Source organism: Ictalurus punctatus, chromosome 3 (genome assembly GCF_001660625.3).
Source record: "Ictalurus punctatus breed USDA103 chromosome 3, Coco_2.0, whole genome shotgun sequence".
Taxonomy (NCBI): Eukaryota; Metazoa; Chordata; class Actinopteri; order Siluriformes; family Ictaluridae; genus Ictalurus; species Ictalurus punctatus.
In genome coordinates this window covers 28,615,510-28,634,026 of record NC_030418.2, presented here as the reverse complement: position 1 = coordinate 28,634,026, position 18,517 = coordinate 28,615,510, and the positions used below count along the sequence as shown (strand labels likewise).

At 38.2% G+C, this 18,517-nt stretch overlaps 1 protein-coding gene across 1 annotated transcript in view; it reads right to left on the bottom strand.

Annotated features, from left to right (window-relative positions):
* Positions 1-18,517, bottom strand: part of dok7b (docking protein 7b) — a 51,649-nt gene that overhangs the window by 12,503 nt on the left and 20,629 nt on the right. The window contains exon 5 of the mRNA XM_017464691.3: positions 9,184-9,303. Coding sequence (XP_017320180.1) covers positions 9,184-9,303 — 120 coding nt within the window. The remainder of the gene's footprint in view (positions 1-9,183; positions 9,304-18,517) is intronic.

Here is an 18,517-nt window from a genome sequence, read left to right as displayed (position 1 = left end):
CATAGAAATCTGGCAGACTAGGAATTAATAGAAAATATACAATTTTCAGCTTTTCCTGTTAGTAAAAAAAAAAGATCTTTCAGCTAAAAACATTCCCAGACATTTCCTTGCCTCCAAGAATAGGTGCATAGTTCCATCATCACACATGAATATTTCAATTCATTTCTTGGGCAGCTGCTTTTATCTTACTTTACTTACAGGTAAGGCAAAATTCAATCCAACAGAGCTTTAGACTATGTGCTGGCTCTCAGGCCTTGTTACACACACTTTCACAAAGCAGTCCGTCAAACTACACATGATGCAATCATGAAATAGAATAAGTAGCGCACATTAATACAAATAAGTAAGTGAGGAAGACGGGTTCAGAGTCAATCACATGGGAGAACACACACATAAATATGGTTGTCTTTCTTTATGAGGACCTTCCACATTATTAATACAGCTAAATATTCATATGCTAGACCTAAATCTAACCATAACCTTTACCTCAATAGCCAAAATATAACATTTTGGCTATTTTTTATTTTTATTTTTTGCTTGTTTTTTTTTTGGCTGCATTTTTCTCTTCATGGGGACCAGCCAACGTCCCCATAAGGTCAAAAGTCTAGTTATTCCTTGGATTCTTCTGCCTCATTAGAAATCTTTTTTATTTTATTTTATTTTTTATTAAATATAGAACACACTAAAAAATCAACTTCATGGCATCTTTCTCACACCCAGACTCATGTAAATGCTTTTAATGTTTTAATTTTATATATACTCCAAGTTTGATTGTTTATATATATATATATATATATATATATATATATATATATATATATATATATATATATATATATATATATATCTGAGATGCTTATTTTTGTTTTTATTTTATTGCAGAGGCTCAGTTTCACTTGATGTGAGCTGTGTGGACTGTGCCAGAGTTGGCCATCAGTGGAACTGTGATTAGCTACACCACTGAAATTCAATCATTACAGAACTTATAACTCATAACCTCTCTTCAGCTGCTGAAAACTCTCATGTTCTCTTAATCTGTACTGCCATAATGTTGTTGTTTTTTGCACAGACTCTGTTTATCACTGTTATATATCTTGGTATTAATGTATCACTACAACTGCACATGGTTTCAGTCCATCTATACTACTGCAACAGTTTTCACATGGTTTTCACTGCTGAAATTTGTATTGACTCAAAATTAACGCACATTTCAAACATGTGTTGTCTTGTTTTCTTGCCATGTACTTTGTTTAATGTTAAATATATTGCTCAGCTATACTGAACCCAATTATGGTAAATGGTCTGCACTTATATTGTGCTTTTTTAACCTTAGTTGTTCCAAAGCGCTTTACATTGTGTCTCATTCACCCATTCACACGGAGCTAGCTTGCCATCAGGAGCAACTTGGGGTTCAGTGTCTTGACCAAGGACACTTCAGCATGTGGAGTCATGTGGGCCGGGAATCAAACCACCAACCCTACGATTAGTGGACAACCCGCTCTACCACCTGAGCTACAGCCACTCAATTACCACCAACACTGCAGTGTGGCAATAAAAAAATCTTGATCTTGATCATGGCAACAACTTTTGGACTCAGCTAACTGATCTTTGCTTTTAGTAAAAGGTTTTGTGTTTCTTTTTACAAAATTGTAAAGTGACCTTTACAGATAAGACCTGTTAGAAAGGTACTAAATAAATTAAACTTCTTCTCCTTGTTGTTGTTGTTGTTGTTGTTGTTGTTATTATTATTGATCAGGTACAGGGTGGATGTGACCATATTTACTGCTGTGTTCTGAAGTGTGTTATTCAATTTGTCAGCGCTTACAATTTTCATTGATTAACCCTCTGTGGGTCCACTTCATTTACAGATGACATAAATCCCATCACTTGCTTCCACTTTCATAATAACGCCTTACTTACTTTTATCCAATTATGCCTTTATTTTCTGCCATGTTGGTAAACGTTTTGGTTACCAAGTAAACATGCACAAGCACTGCCAGCTTTTGTAACACCTGGTTGAATTACAGTATTGTAAGCATATTTTTAAGTATGTAAGTATTTCCAAGTCAATAAAAAAGATAACTTAAATGCCTATAATATGTAATAATTCAAACAAATTGGCCTCCAAATGAATTCAAAATGATTTGTTAAAAACTTTCTTGTGGTGGAAAAGTTTATGGTTTGACTAGTACAAATTTCTCACACTGGAGACTCCTTCCACAAATATAATAAAAATCTCCTTACAGTAAACTTCAGTATATCAGTGCTTGTAGATTTTCTTTGAGAAATAACAAAACACTTTTATTTATGAATTTATTATTCTTAAGATTAAGCAGAATGTCTTCCTTGAATGAGTTTTTACTACAAACAACACTGTACCCAAACTATGGCATTAATATAAACCTATCAGAGCTGCTGTTATAGAAAATTAATCAATACCTTTGGACCAATCAGATTTGGGAATTCAAAACTCTGCGCTGTAATTAAAATCTTACCAAATCCTATTACAGTGAGGGAAAAAAGTATTTGATCCCCTGCTGATTTTGTACGTTTGCCCACTGACAAAGAAATTATCAGTCTATAATTTTAATGGTAGGTTTATTTGAACAGTGAGAGACAGAATAACAACAAAAAAATCCAGAAAAATGCATGTCAAAAATGTTATGAATTGATTTGCATTTTAATGAGGGAAATAAGTATTTGACCCCCTCTCAATCAGAAAGATTTCTGGCTCCCAGGTGTCTTTTATACAGGTAACGAGCTGAGATTAGGAGTACACTCTTAAAGGGAGTGCTCCTAATCTCAGCTTGTTACCTGTATAAAAGACACCTGTCCACAGAAGCAATCAATCAATCAGATTCCAAACTCTCCACCATGGCCAAAACCAAAGAGCTCTCCAAGGATGTCAGGGACAAGATTGTAGACCTACACAAGTCTGGAATGGGCTACAAGACCATTGCCAAGCAGTTTGGTGAGAAGGTGACAACAGTTGGTGCGATTATTCGCAAATGGAAGAAACAAAAGAACTGTCAATCTCCCTCGGCCTGGGGCTCCATGCAAGATCTCACCTCGTGGAGTTGCAATGATCATGAGAACAGTGAGGAATCAGCCCAGAACTACACGGGAGGATCTTGTCAATGATCTCAAGGCAGCTGGGACCATAGTCACCAAGAAAACAATTGGTAACACACTACACCATGAAGGACTTAAATCCTGCAGCGCCCACAAGGTCCCCCTGCTCAAGAAAGCACATATACATGCCCGTCTGAAGTTTGCCAATGAACATCTGAATGATTCAGAGGACAACTGGGTGAAAGGGTTGTGGTCAGTTGAGACCAAAATGGAGCTCTTTGCCATCAACTCAACTCGCCGTGTTTGGAGGAGGAGGAATGCTGCCTATGACCCCAAGAACACCATCCCCGCCGTCAAACATGGAAGTGGAAACATTATGCTTTGGGGTGTTTTTCTGCTAAGGGGACAGGACAACTTCACCGCATCAAAGGGACGATGGACGGGGCCATGTACCCTCAAATCTTGGGTGAGAACCTCCTTCCCTCAGCCAGGGCACTGAAAATGGGTCGTGGATGGGTATTCCAGCATGACAATGACCCAAAACACACGGCCAAGGCAACAAAGGAGTGGCTCAAGAAGAAGCACATTAAGGTCCTGGAGTGGCCTAGCCAGTCTCCAGACCTTAATCCCATAGAAAATCTGTGGAGGGAGCTGAAGGTTCGAGTTGCCAAACGTCAGCCTAGAAACCTTAATGACTTGGAGAAGATCTGCAAAGAGGAGTGGGACAAAAAATCCCTCCTGAGATGTGTGCAAACCTGGTGGCCAACTACAAGAAATGTCTGACCTCTGTGATTGCCAACAAGGGTTTTTAAACCAAGTACTAAGTCATGTTTTGCAGAGGGGTCAAATATTCCCTCATTAAAATACAAATCAATTTATAACATTTTTGACATGCGTTTTTCTGGATTTTCTTGGTGTTATTCTGTCTCTCACTGTTCAAATAAATCTACCATTAAAATTATAGACTGATCATTTCTTTGTCAGTGGGCAAACGTACAAAATCAGCAGGGGATCAAATACTTTTTTCCCTCACTGTATGTGTTATGATGTTTCTGTTTACAGTTTGAAACTAGTTAGTTCATTGATTATTGGTAACATCACTAACATAAAGTCTCACACACACGCATCAGCAGGACCACCCTGCTTAGTAACAACTAAATGTCAAATTTTGACTCCACCTACTGTCCAACTTTGCACAAAATAATTGCGTCAGTGGTGCCAGTCTACTGAGCTGAGGGTGTTGTGACTCATATCTGTAAGCAGATACAAGTAACTGTAAATAGATATTTCTAGAATTTCTCTCCAACGCAAACATCAATGATCAGCTTTATCCAGCGGCCCTCGTGGCTTTGATTCGGCCTGTGACATTCGACACCTGATCCTGTTAGAGCACACTGAGCTATGCAAAGTATCAAGAGAAGGTTCTGCCTGGCAAATTTCCTTCATCACATCATATATTCATACGTAAAGCTGGCAGTGTGCTAATCTGACAAATGGAATATGAGATGACCTGTGAGAAGAGTACAAACACACACTCGAGCCAACGTAAGTATTTCCCTCTGCCCTAGCTGACGAGTCAGTGTCAGTGATAGTGCTATTGCTACTTTTAGCTGTTAAAAAAAAAAAAAAAAACACTGTGAATGTCTCAGTTTTACAATGTCGCACAGTCAAAGCCACAAAAAACACTACAGCTTTAAATTATGCTACTAATTAATTACAATATGTATTGGCAGATCTCCCACCACCAAGTGATCATCCATTAAAGATCTCTGATGGGAGATGGATTAAAAATGCAAATCGCTCACTTATTTTTTACTACAATATCAGGACCATGTCAGAATTTGAATTTGAGAGGAAATACAGCATCCAATTTTCCTGAAGTGTGCTGAGGAGACCGGCATGAATCAATACAGACATATTGTCAAGTCAGATGAAGCCTGTGGAAAGCTTTATAAATCATTTAATTACCATTCATTAACACTCATTAATGATAATTAACGTGATTTAACAGTGTATAGTAATGAAAGACACTGCAGCTGCGTGACATCCAACCACAAGTACACTCAATAAAATTGTAATTGCACAACCTATTAACTGCTGCTATAAAAAAATAAATAAATAAATAAATAAAGGCTGATTCTGGTTTGTCCCCTCCAGGGCACGACTAATGATACACACACTAGTTTCTTGTCTTAATGTACTGGAGGCAATATAGCCCAAGCACAAACTTGAGTAGGTTGATAAGGAAATTGGAAATATGTACTCTATGAGTGCAAAAGTGTGCTTTACAATGAAATACAAGAAATTTTATTTATTTCAAATTAAAGTGCCCTGTCATGGTTCTGGGTGCATTCTCAGTGTTCTCGGAATGGGCTCCGGATCCAACACGATCCTGCCCAGGATAAAGTGCTTACTGCAGATGAATGAATAAATCATGTTCTTTGACTTTGGTTCTTTTCTTTCCAAGCACTTTTTGTTGATTTTGCCTTATGTTTTGTATTGTTGTCTAATCTCAGGTTACACCCACATTTCACTTCTATCGTTCATTCATATCCAAGTAACTGCTTTATCCTTGTCAAGATCCTTGTTTTTGGTCTCTGACCGTTTGCTCCTCTGTTTTAATCTTTTATCCCAATAGCCTTGTCTAGATAATGCCAGTTGGCCAATCGCCTTACCATTAGCATGCCTTCATTTTGAGTTTAGCCTAGCTCTTTGTCTGTTTGCTTCAGTGGTTTTAATAAAAACCATAAACCAGCATCCATCTGTCCGCCTCCATGACAGGTTGATTAAGTTGAAAAATCTATATATTTTCCATTTTCCTCCAGAAACAGTTGTATTATTTTAGGCTGCTTTCACAAGGACATTTTTGGCATCCATCAGAAAAAAGAAGTGATGTGTATGTTTGCATATTTTTGTTTTTAAAACAAAAAAACCTACAGCAACACTAGCCAGATAGGAATTCTTTCTTCTGGATGCAACTGTTTTAACTGTAGCAGCGTCAGAAATCGACTTATTATGATAAGTCAATTAGCATAATTTCAATATCATCATTTTCAGTCAGTATAAACAAATTAATTATTTTATCGCTGCAGGTCTGTTATAAAGTAAGTCAGGACCCTGTTGGGTTTCTGTGTATAGAGTATTGTGATTCTGTGTGGGGGTGGGGTTTGAGCCCTCTGCTGGGCAAACAATTCACACCTCTCCACAATAACATGGGTACAGAGATACCAGACAGCACAAGTATAGCATTTTTGATAGTAAAGCACTGTATATAACTGCCACAATAAATTTATCACATTTAATTCTAGCAGGCCAAATAAAAATATATATATATATATATATATATATATATATATATATATATATATATATATATATATATATATACCCTTTTTTATTTTTTAGTGTGATATGAATAAATTCAATGATGAACACAGGAACCTCCAAAACAGGGGGAAATTCAGATTTTTTGGCCTCTGGTAAAAAGAGTTAAATATCTAGAAACATTTTCCAGGAAAAGTTAATTTATATCATTAAGCTAAGAATGCAGACTTAAGTATGATGCAATAATTGTTAAATTCACTATCCTAGTATAATATCCTATAGTGCTACATTTTAGACAATTTTTAGCATTTCATCATTGCTAACTAGCGCTGTTTAGACTAGCCTTGGAACCAGCCTCCGTAAGCTAAAATGCATGTATGTCTATGCTCATACAGTTGACTAGTACAGCTCTGGATTCAGTTTAATTTTATTTGTATAGTGCTTTTAACAATGGACATTGTCACAAAGCAGCTTTAAAAAATATATCAATTCAGAATATTACATTTAAATTTATAAATTTATCCCTAATGAGCAAGCCAGCGGCGACGTGGCAAGGAAAAACTCCCTGAGATGATATGAGGAAGAAACCTTGAGAGGAACCAGACTCAAAAGGGAACCCATCCTCATGACACCAGACTGTACAATTTTAACTAATTCCCTTCTATATCTGTGTACTGCATGGTTAAAAAGTGCAGTTGTGTAACCAGGAAATTCATTACAGTTTTCACATGAAGTCTATTTTGTTAAAGTTATCAACTGTTCACTGATGGAGACTTGAGTGCAAACCTATTTGTGGCAATAGCAGTCCTAACACTATCATAACAATTGTAGTCGTAAGCCATCTTCATGGTTTTTAAATGATACCATCCTCAGTAATCTAAGTGATCTTTAGACTGGATGTTCGTTAACAACCATGACTTGCTTCTCCTCCATCTTGCTATACATCAAGGTGAACGATTAAAACCCCTTCCAAAATGATCTACTGGCTGATGCATAATTACATCAGAGTAGAAGTAAAAGTCTATAAACTTTAGAAAGTTTAACTTTTTAAGCAGATGTTATTGCCATCCATTAGTGCTTGTTGTCCATTAACACGGTGTTCCTAGTGAAATTGTGCACTTGCATTGGTGTACAGTATTAAATGTCATTTCATTCCTTCCACTTTAAAAATGTGAGGTAATAAAGCAGATATTGAGATATTGAGTGAGCTTTTAGGCATGACACAAAAACAACACTCACTAAAAAGTTTTATACTCTGCCGCTTTTATACCCAGTTTCATTCTCTGCTCACTCATCTATAGCCCATTCGATTAAGCTGTCAAGCTGCTTCTCCACATCTCTCTCTGAGCTGCACTTGAATAGTGACTTCCACACTGCTAATGCACTGGCTGAGAGTTTTTCATTACTTGAGAAGTCTTAAAGAATAATAATAATAATTCCGAGACGTATGCGATATATCCAAGATGAAAATATTTTTCTTTTTGAGGTAAAATTGTGAAATATACAAAGAGCTGAATGGTGATAAATGGTTGTTGGATTTTAACATGGGAGAACGAACTTAATTCTTAATTTCACCGTACTTTCGAGAACTCCAGGAGTTACTGAGTGTGAAACTAGTTTTTGGTTTGACATTTTATAATTATGACATTATGACCATTGATTTTAATCTGCTGTAGTCTCTGTGCAAAATAAAGTATCATTGAAGGGATCAATGAAAGTTAATTAAAGCGTGATTTTATAAGAACATGAAGCAATTTGTGGACCCACTGTCTGGGCTGCATCAATACCATTTGTTTCAGACTGAATATCAGAACATTTGGGTTTTTTTTTTTTTGATCGATACAAATAACAAAACAAATAACCAACACAGTATTAAGCAATCAGGGGCATCAAGGAGCATTTGATTTAGCTCTGTTTGTCAGTTGCAGTTAGTGTGGGCAGTGATAGCAGTAGCTCAGTGGTTAAGGTTACTGCTCTGAAGGTCATGAGTTCAAACCCCAGCACCACCAAACTGCCACTGTTGGGCCCTTAACCCTCATCTGCTCAAATGTATAAATGGAATAAATGTAAGTTGCTCTGGATAAGAGCGTCTACCAAATGCTGTAAAATGTAAACGTAGTGTGCTACTAGCACTGAACTCCTCATGCTTAGTTTTATGTTTAAGATGTTATGCTGTTGAAGCATTATCTTTAATATAGAGTGCAAGGGAATCCAATCTGAGGCCACTGAGCACTATTACTGAGTGTGGTCATTAAAAATGTTTGCAATATTAATACACTCGTTGTAATGTTATGGTCAACGTGCCAGATTGTGTAATCGTCCAATATGTGTAATTGTTGATATGGTTAAGTTTTCTGTGAAATGACATTTATTTATCCTTTTTGGAAGTCCCCAGTGTCAGCGCTTTGAAACAGCCAGAGTTAAAGCTTTAAATTTCCAACACAGAAACACACATCTTAAAGACTGAGGGCTTTGATAGCTATATGTAGGTGACAAAATCACTGTTTATAGCTGTTATAACATAAGTGATAAATGAACTAACTTGTTTTGCGGACATTTCGCAACATTAGATGTAACTATAAATTGATCAAAAGTATGACATGTCCTTCTTTAATTAATAGGAAATCGTTAGTGTTGGAAAATTGCTGTGTTGTAAGAGTGTTAATAATAAATTAGCTTGAGAGAGAGATGGAGAGTGCAGAGTGTGAGAATGAAGAATGAATATCACACACACACACACACACACACACACACACACACACACACACACACATATGCTGTATGGACCTGGTAGGGAGGGACGCAATCCAAACGGTGTCCTGCTTGGAGAGCTGCCTCGAGCGATACAGTCAAACAGAAAGCTGATCTGTTCCCCTTCTGTACAGGCCAGAAAGAAGACCCCAGTCCCTTGAGATAGTGGACAGAGACAAAGACAGAGACATATCAATCCTTTAATTCAATGACATTAACTCACCTCGGCTTTCAATAAGAGATTAATGTAAATCAGTAATTCTATTCAAATAATCATCAGCTACTATATGCAAGAAAGTCGTTTTTCATCATTCTACAGAAGTTGGTTTGATAGTCAGTCCTCCATATAAGTTGTACACATTGGAATGAGGTTTCGTTTGTTCAGGACCGTAACACTACAGCAGCCTGATACACAGGACTAAATAAAGTGCAAATACAGTGTACTCAGAACAATAAATATTCAAGACAATAAATATTCAGGATATTAATAAGGCCAGTGAATGCTAACTAGACAGAGCACCAGAACAATATATGGCATGGATGCAGAAAAGCTGTATAGTTATTCAGTTGCAGAAAATTACTAGAAACCAGTGTAAAGAGTTGTTATGTAAACTGTACAATATGCACTATCATGCATTTTGGATGCAAAACTTTTGCAATGATGCCACTAAGAAAAAACAACAATGTCAAAAATGACACCTTCTTTATTTGTATCTGTATCTATTTAGTGCTCCAAATATCCATATCTGTATTTGAATTGAATGGGTTTAAAAACACAGTGGGTGTGGCCTAAACTTTGGGTTTAAAAAAAAAATTTAATATGAACCCTACCATTATGCATCTGAAAACACTGGACCAACACTGAAAACAAAACCTCTGGAAATTAGTTGTTTGTACTCCCCCAAAATACAAACAAACTAGCTTCATTTAAGCCACCACGCTCATGATCAGGCAGTTACTAAGGACGAATAAATGAACTCATCGCTTGTGTGACTTTTTTGTTGCATCCCAGTCCAAGTGCACATCTCTAGTCTCCAGCAAATGCCCTGGAAAGCTTTCTAAAAAGAACAGTGTGCCTCCTATTTGAATCTCTTTATGAGACATTACCTGTTCATTTCAAGTAATGTATCTGTATTTATTATACATTTCAAAGAAACAAAAAGCTATTTAACCAGTTTGTCATGTTTGAAACTTAGAGGTGTAGACTATGGATTGGAATCCCAGTTATACTGTGCACCTCAATTCCACAGTTCAAAGCATTGGCCACATTACCAGACAGTGCCCACCATTAATATTGGCACCCTTGGTAAATATGAGCAAAGAAGGCTGTGAAAAATTGTCTTTATTGTCTAACCTTTTTGTTAAAAAAAAAAAAATCACAAAAATACTCTGCTCTCATGGATATCAAACAATTGCAAACACAAGACAGGTTTATAAAAAAAATCTGTTAAATTTAGGTTGCAACAATTATTGGCATCCCTATGAATTCATATGAGAAAAGTATATTTGAAGTCTATTCCCATTGATATTTAACATTTTTATTACACCTGGTTGACTTGGAACAGAAAATTGTTTGACCATGACTTCCTATTTCACAGGGATATAAATATGAGGTGACACATAAGCCAAATTCCATTAGTCATTCATAACAATGGGTAAGACCAAGGAATATAGCTGTGATGTGCGGCAAAAGGTTGTTGAGCTTCACAAAATGGGAAGCGGCTATAAGAAAATAGCACAAGCATAGAAAATGCCCATTTCCACCATCAGACCAATAATTAAACAGTTGCAGTCAAATGGAAATGTTATGAATCATCCTGGAATGGGACACGTGTCTATATTGTCTCAACGCACTGTGAAGAGGATGGTTCAAGTGGACAAAAAATCTCCAAGGATCACAGCTGTCCTGTCCTGGTCCTGGAGGAACATTGTTTCATTTCACTGTGTACTGTACCAGCTGTATATGGTTGAAATGACAATAAAAGCCATTTGACTTGACTTGAGCTGGAGAATTGCAGAAGTTAGTTGCGTCTTGGGGTCAGAAAGTCTCCAAAACTACAATCCGAAGTCATCTACATCACCACAAGTTCTTTTGAAGGGTTTCAAGAAAAAAGCCTCTACTCTCATCCAAAAACAAAATCAAGCGTCTTCAGTTTGCCAGACACTACAGGAACTTCAAATGGGATCGGGTTCTATGGTCAGATGAAACAAAAAAAGCTTTTTGACAATAAACACCAGAGGTGGTTTTGGTGCACACAGAGAGGTAGCCATATGGAAGAGTACCTCATGCCCACAGTTAAATATGATGGTGGCTCTTTAGTATTTTGGGGCTGTTTTTCTGACAGAGGACCTGGACATTTTGTTAGGATACATGACATCATGGACTCAAATATCAACAGATATTAAATGAAAACCTGACTGCCTTTGCCAGAAAGCTTAAAATGGGCCATGGTTGGATCTTCCAGCAGGACAATGATCCGAAACATACATCAAAATCAACACAAAAATGGTTTATTTACCACAAAAGGTCCTGCCATGGCCATCATAGTCCTCTGACTTGAAACTCATAGAAAACCTGTGGAGTGAACTGAAGAGGAGAGTCCACCAGCGTGGACCTTGAAATTTGAAGGATCTGGAGAGACTGTGTATGGAGCAATGGTCTCAAATCCCTTGCTATGTATTCTCCAAACTTATCAGGCATTATAGGAGAAGACTCAGAGCTGTTATCTTGGCACTTTTGAACAGGATGATCTGTGTAAATTGTTAGTATTTTGTCTTCTGTGAGACATGCAACTATCTTATTTAGTGTCTGAAGGGCAGTACTAAATGAAAAAAAAAAGATCTTTAAACAAAATAATAACGATTTACACTGAATATCCTGTTCAAAAGTTTACACCCCCCTGGCTCTTCATGTAACGTGTTAGCTTCTTGAGCATCAGTGAATGTTTGGACCTTTTGTAATAGTTGTGTACGAGTCCCTCATTTGTCCTCAGTGTGAAAAGACGGATCTCGACATCATATAGCCACTGCTGGAAAGAGGTCAAATATGCAAAAGATGTTGGAAAAGTAAAGAATGTGCCGGACCTGGAGGATTTTTCTGAAGAAAAGTGGACAGTGTAACTGCTCAGGACAAACAAGAGACTCATGAACAACTATCACAAAACAAAAAACAGTAGATCACCCAGATAACAACGCACAGTATTAAGAATCAAGGGTATGTAAACTTTTGAACAGGGTAATTTTTTATAAATTCACCAATAATCTTGTCTTGTGGACTTTATGTAAAATGTGGACTGTTATGTGAAATAGTTTATTCAGTACAGTACTAAATAAAAAACAACATGGGATTTTTATGATCCACCTTACTTTGTTAACAGTATTAAGATTTAGCAGATTCTGCAAGGGGTTATGCAAACTTTTGGGCACAACTATTTATGTAAGGAAGAAGCTATAAACAGTTGTTCCCTTACCAGTCTCTCTTTTCTCTCTCTTTTTACATTAATAAGACGAAAAATTGCAGCTCTTCCTATTACTGAGAAACCGCAAAAATACAAACTGTGCTGGAAACCTTAAAGTTACAACTTAGCTCGGACTGTTACAAAGCGCTGACACTATCTATCATACAAGCCTTGTCTAAGTTACTACTGAAACATTTAAGCATTAGAATGAGCACATTAATATAAACCTTGTGGCTGGGACTACTGTCAGAGCTGCTGTTACAGAAAATTAATCAAGATCAGAATTTACAGCGGCATAAAAACAGTGGCATAAATCTATATATGGGCTTATTTTATCCTCCACCTGCACTTGCTTTTAATAAGGATAATTAGAATTTAAGATGTTCTCAGATAATGTGTTTAAACACAATGATTTAGTGGACATTTGCTTAATATTTTTGTTACTGAATTGCCATTCATGTGCTTTTCATCTGTGGCACTAATATTGATTAAGAAAAATATTACTGGTAGAATGCCACATAACTATAAAGTACACATTACATGTCCAGCCCTGTACAGTATATGATACTATACTGCAAAAAAGTAGGACCAATGATCTGGGAAGCACTTTCCAGCTGAGATGAGAAAAACTTCATAGGGAGGGAACATGGTTTAGTTGTATAGTTTCACTCAGCAGATTCTCAGCGCAATTATGACTCTGCATTCCTCTCCCAAAGTCTAATGAGGCCCCGGGCTCCAGCACTCCAGTATGTAGTAAATATAGCTGTGCCAGATCCCTTAATGTCACTATAGAGAATGCAAGGCCTTGGTTATAAGAGCGAGAGGCCTTTACGAAAATAACCGTAACGTCCTGAGCCGGTTTCATAGTCCATCAACAGTCTATAATTACATGTGATCCCTTCTTGCCAGCATGTCAATTCTCTTAACGAGGGTATCTTTCTATATGCAGAGGTCATGTAGAGACATATATATGATTAAATATCCAGTGGCGTCCATATGGTGTCAGTGTAATCTAGCCTTGAGTGTTGTTTTGAGAGGTTATGGTGATGTCAGATGGAGAGATATATGATGGTGATGAGTAGGATGATGTCAGGTAGGGAGATATATTATGACAAGGCCATGATGATGCATGCCCTTTGGAAAATAAAAATACAAGCAATAGGAGAAGTGAAAAAGTGATGTGTTTCCAGTTGTGTGGAAAACCTTTGTATTGTAACTAGGGATGTATTGAAACCATTTCTTTTTAAGAATGAGTATTAATACCTACTTAGAGTAACCTACATACTCAGTATTAAGCAATCCGGGTGTCATGGAACACTATATACTGTCTATGTTGGTTGCTGCTATGTGATGGCAAGGAACTCCTTGTGCTGAGTTTCATTTTTAAGATGTTTGAATAGTATCTATAATAGAGATTGAGAGTGAGAGAGCAGTGCACAGAACAGCATCAGCGAGCATGATCACTGAAAATGAGCACAGGGTGCTGTGAATTGCTGTGAAAGTGTAGACTCTGACAAGCCAGTGTGTCTCAGTGCTCACACATGAAAATTGGTTGTTTCACAGCTCCACACTCACCAGTGCATGGCACCTTGCACTTATTTTTATGACCGTGCTCATTGATACTGATTTTGACGATCAGGTCAACCACCTTCATATCACCTATTAAATGCAGTGCTGTGAAAAAATATCCTGATTTCTTCTGTTTTTGTGTATATCATTCTAAACTGTTTCAGAAATTAAAAAAATAAAATCTAAGCTAAAACAAAATCAACCTGAGTAAACACAAAATACAGGTTTTAAATGATAATGTTATTTATTGAAGCAAAAAAAGTTATCCAATATCAACTGGGTCTGTGTGAAAATGTATTTGCCCCCATAGTTACTTATTCCCCAAATCTATGAAACTACATTCATAATGGGTTTCAGCTGGACTACAGTGGTGCTTGAAATTTTGTGGAAATTAAAATTTTCTATATATCTAAATACATATGACCCAAAACATCATATGAAGCCCTAAAAGTAGACAAACAGATCCAAATTAAACAAATAAGACAATATACTTGGTCATTTATTTGCTGAGGAAAATGAGCCAATATTTCATATCTGTGAGTGGCAAAAGTATGTGAACATCTAGGATTAGCAGTTAATTTGAAGGTGAAATTAAGAGTCAGGTGATTTCAATCAATGGGATGATGATCAGGTGTGAGTGAGCACCCTGTTTTATTTAAAGAACAGGGACCTATCAGAGCCGATCTTCACAACACATGTTTATGGAAGTTTGGCATGAACAAAGATTTCTAGAGGACTTCAGAAAAAGAGTTGTTGATGCTGATCAGGTTGTAAGAGGTTACAAAACCATCTCTAAATAGTTTGGACTCCACCACTCCACAGTCAAACATACTGTGTACAAATGGAGGAAATTAAAGACCATACTTACCCTCCCCAGGAGTGGTTGACCAACAAAGATCACCCCAAGAGCAAGACATGTAATAGTCTGTGAGGTCATAAAGGAGCCAGGGTAACATTTAAGGAACTAAAGGCCTCTCTCATATTGGCTAATGTTAACATTCACGAGTCCACCATCAGTAGAACACTCAACAACAATGGTGTGCATTGCAGGGTTGCAAGGAGAACACCACTGCTCACCAAAAAGAACATTCAGCCTGTCTGCAGTTTTCTAAAGATCATATGGACAAGCCACAAGGCTACTGGAATAATATTTTGTGGATAGATGAGACCAAAATATAATTTTTGGTTAAAATGTGAAGTGAAGTGAAGTGAGTGTGAAGTTTGGAGAAAGGAAAACACTGCATTCTAGCATAAGAACCTTATCCAATTTGTGAAACATGCTGGTGGTAGTGTCATGGTTTGGGCCTGTTTTGCTGCATCTGTCCAGGATGACTTGTCATCATTGATTGAACAATGAATTCTGAAATACAGTATACCACAAAATTCTAAAGGAAACTGTCAGGACCTCTGCTCATGAACTCAATATCAAAAGAAAGTGGCTCATGCAGCAAGTCAATGACCCTAAACAAACAAGTTGTTCTATCAAAGAATGGTTAAATAAAAATAAAGTTCATGTTTTGGAATGGACAAGTCAAGGTCCTGACCTTAATTCAATAGAAATGTTGTGGAAGGACCTGAAGCAAGCAGTTCATGTGAGGAAATCCATCAACATCCCAGAGTTGAAACTGTTCTGTACTGAAGAATGGGCTAAATTGAAAGGGTGTTCCAGGGCCCCTTCCTTATGTGCTCTTCGCTGTTCAAGACACCTCTCAGGCCTCCACCAGCTTCACCCCTTTCAAACTCCTCTTCAGACCGTGACCATGAGGACTGCTGTACATGGCCCAGGAAGCATGGGAAGAACAACCCTCCCCATCTCGCTCCCTAGTGGACTACATCCAGGAAATGCAGGAGCGGATCGACAGAGTGATGCTGATTGTCAGGGAGCACATAGAGGCCACCCAACGAGACCAGCAAAGGGCCTAGAACTGGTCAGCCCAGCCTAGGGAATTCCAACCAGGCAACCAAGTGCTCCTCCTGCTCCCAAATACCTCCTGTAAATTCCTGGCAAGCTGGCAGGGCCCGTACACAGTCCTGGGGAGAGTAGGCCCGTGAACTACCGCCTGCAACAGCCCGGTAAGTGCACACCCACTCAAGTATATCATATCAACCTGTTAAAGAAATGGGCCCCACCAGCTCTGGTAGTCTCTGCATTTGCCACTGTCTCCTCAGGCCCCCCATGAGTGTACCTTGGTGGAAGGGGAAGGGGAAGATCTGAGCCCGACACTGAAACAGGAGATAACAGATATAGTGGATCAACATGCAGACATCTTCTCCACCATACCAAGACTGACCCACCTGGTGCAGCATGAGATAAAGACCCCTCCAGGAGTTTTGGTTAGACAGTGGCCCTACCACATCCCGTCAAGCTATTGAGGAGGAAATCAACCAGATGCTCCTGGACGGAATCATTGAAGAATCCGCCAGCCCCTGGTCCAGCCACATTGTGGTGGTGCTGAAGCCTGATGGCAGCATCCGACTGTGCAATGACTTCCGGAGGCTGAATGCAATCTCAGACATCGATAGCTATCCCTTGCCCACAGTCGACAACCTGGTGGAGCGCCTGTGGAGAATCCAGTTTATATCCACTCTGTACCTGAAGAAGGGACACTGGAAAGTCGCTCTGGCCCTGGGGGCCAAGGCCAAAACCATCTTCAGTTCCACCAGCAGCCACTGGCAGTACCAGGTTCCCTTTCAGCCTGGAACAAGAAGCCCTCACAATAAAGCAGGCCATAGAGGAGCTCCAGTATTATCAGCAGGGTGCCACTTCACCCTGATCACCGACCATGCAGTAGATGTCCTGGGCAAAAGACACCAATGCCAGAATAACCTGGTGGTTCCTCTCATTACAGGACTTCTCATTCCAGGTCCAGCACCGAGCGGGAGCCCAACACGGAAACACTGATGGCCTGGCGAGAGGGCACGCCCTCTGGGCTCAGAGATGAGGGGGGCTACACTCCCCATTCTCTCCACTGGCACGCACACACTGCTCCCATCGCTTTGGGCACCACCTCTACACTGCTGCAACCCACACGCTGTGATCCACGTCAGGAAGGCCATGCCCTGCTCCTACACACTCACCTCGAGCACACCTCACCTCCACACACTGACTTTCAGAATAAATAAAACAGCACTTACTCCCCACATCTGCCTCCTGTGTGTCTGCGTTCTGCCTTGCTTTTAGCTCTGAGTAGCCATAGTGTACATATGTAGTTTAAAGAGAATAAAATCCACTATAGTACACAATTCTGCACCTTGTCCTTTGTAAAGACAACATCAGGACTTAGAGCACAAAACAATTTTGAACAAAACATCCAGCCAAGATTCCAGCACAGAAGCAGAATGCTATTTGGCTATCAGCAGTGTGGATGTTCTGAATGACTGGTGGGCAACATCTTTGCTGAGCTATGGGCATTAAAAGGTCAGTAAGGTAGTCTCTGGAGACTGAAATTTGGAAAGGGATCAGGAATCCTACTCTAAGTTGGCAAAAACACCAAGCATGCCTGCTACCATATCTCTTGCACAATCACCACCATGTCACACTGTGTGCGTGTGCATGTGCATGTGTGTACAGTACGTGATGAAAGGCACTTTCATCTATACAACCATACATCCTGTTTGATTTTTGCTGTGCAGTTCCTTGAATAGAAATTTGACATTTGATCACAAGTTGACTTAAAATTTGTGTCTCGTTGCCTGTAAGAGTGTAACATCAGTGAGGTAATGCCTTTATTAAGTCATGTGAGCTTTTAGAGAGAATACAGATCAATATTGAGAAGCATTAATTAAGCATTAATCAACTATTTAAAAAGTCAGGGGTGAAAATGAAATGGCAATCTTTAAACCAATTTTTGTATAAAAGTCTCTTTGCACATACTTGTACACACACACACACACACACACACACACACACATATATATATATATATATATATATATATATATATATATATATATATATATATATATATATATATATAAAATGTGTGTGTGTATGTATGTGTATATATATATATATATATATATATATATATATATACATACATACATACATACATACATATGTGTGTGTATATATGTACACATATACATACAAACACACACACATATATATGTATGTATGTATGAATGTATGTATGTATGTGTGTATATATAAATGTGTTTTTGATAATGACTTCACCTTAAAAACCCATACACTGTCAGTATTTATCACGCTGTCATTATAAGCTAAAAGAAAATTAAAATCTATGTAGCATGGCAGTGTGCAGAGCTGCTCAGCCAAATATAAATGGTTGTTTTATTTCTTTCTGGGCAGCAATAGATGTGGCAGCAGTGGAAGCAATGTA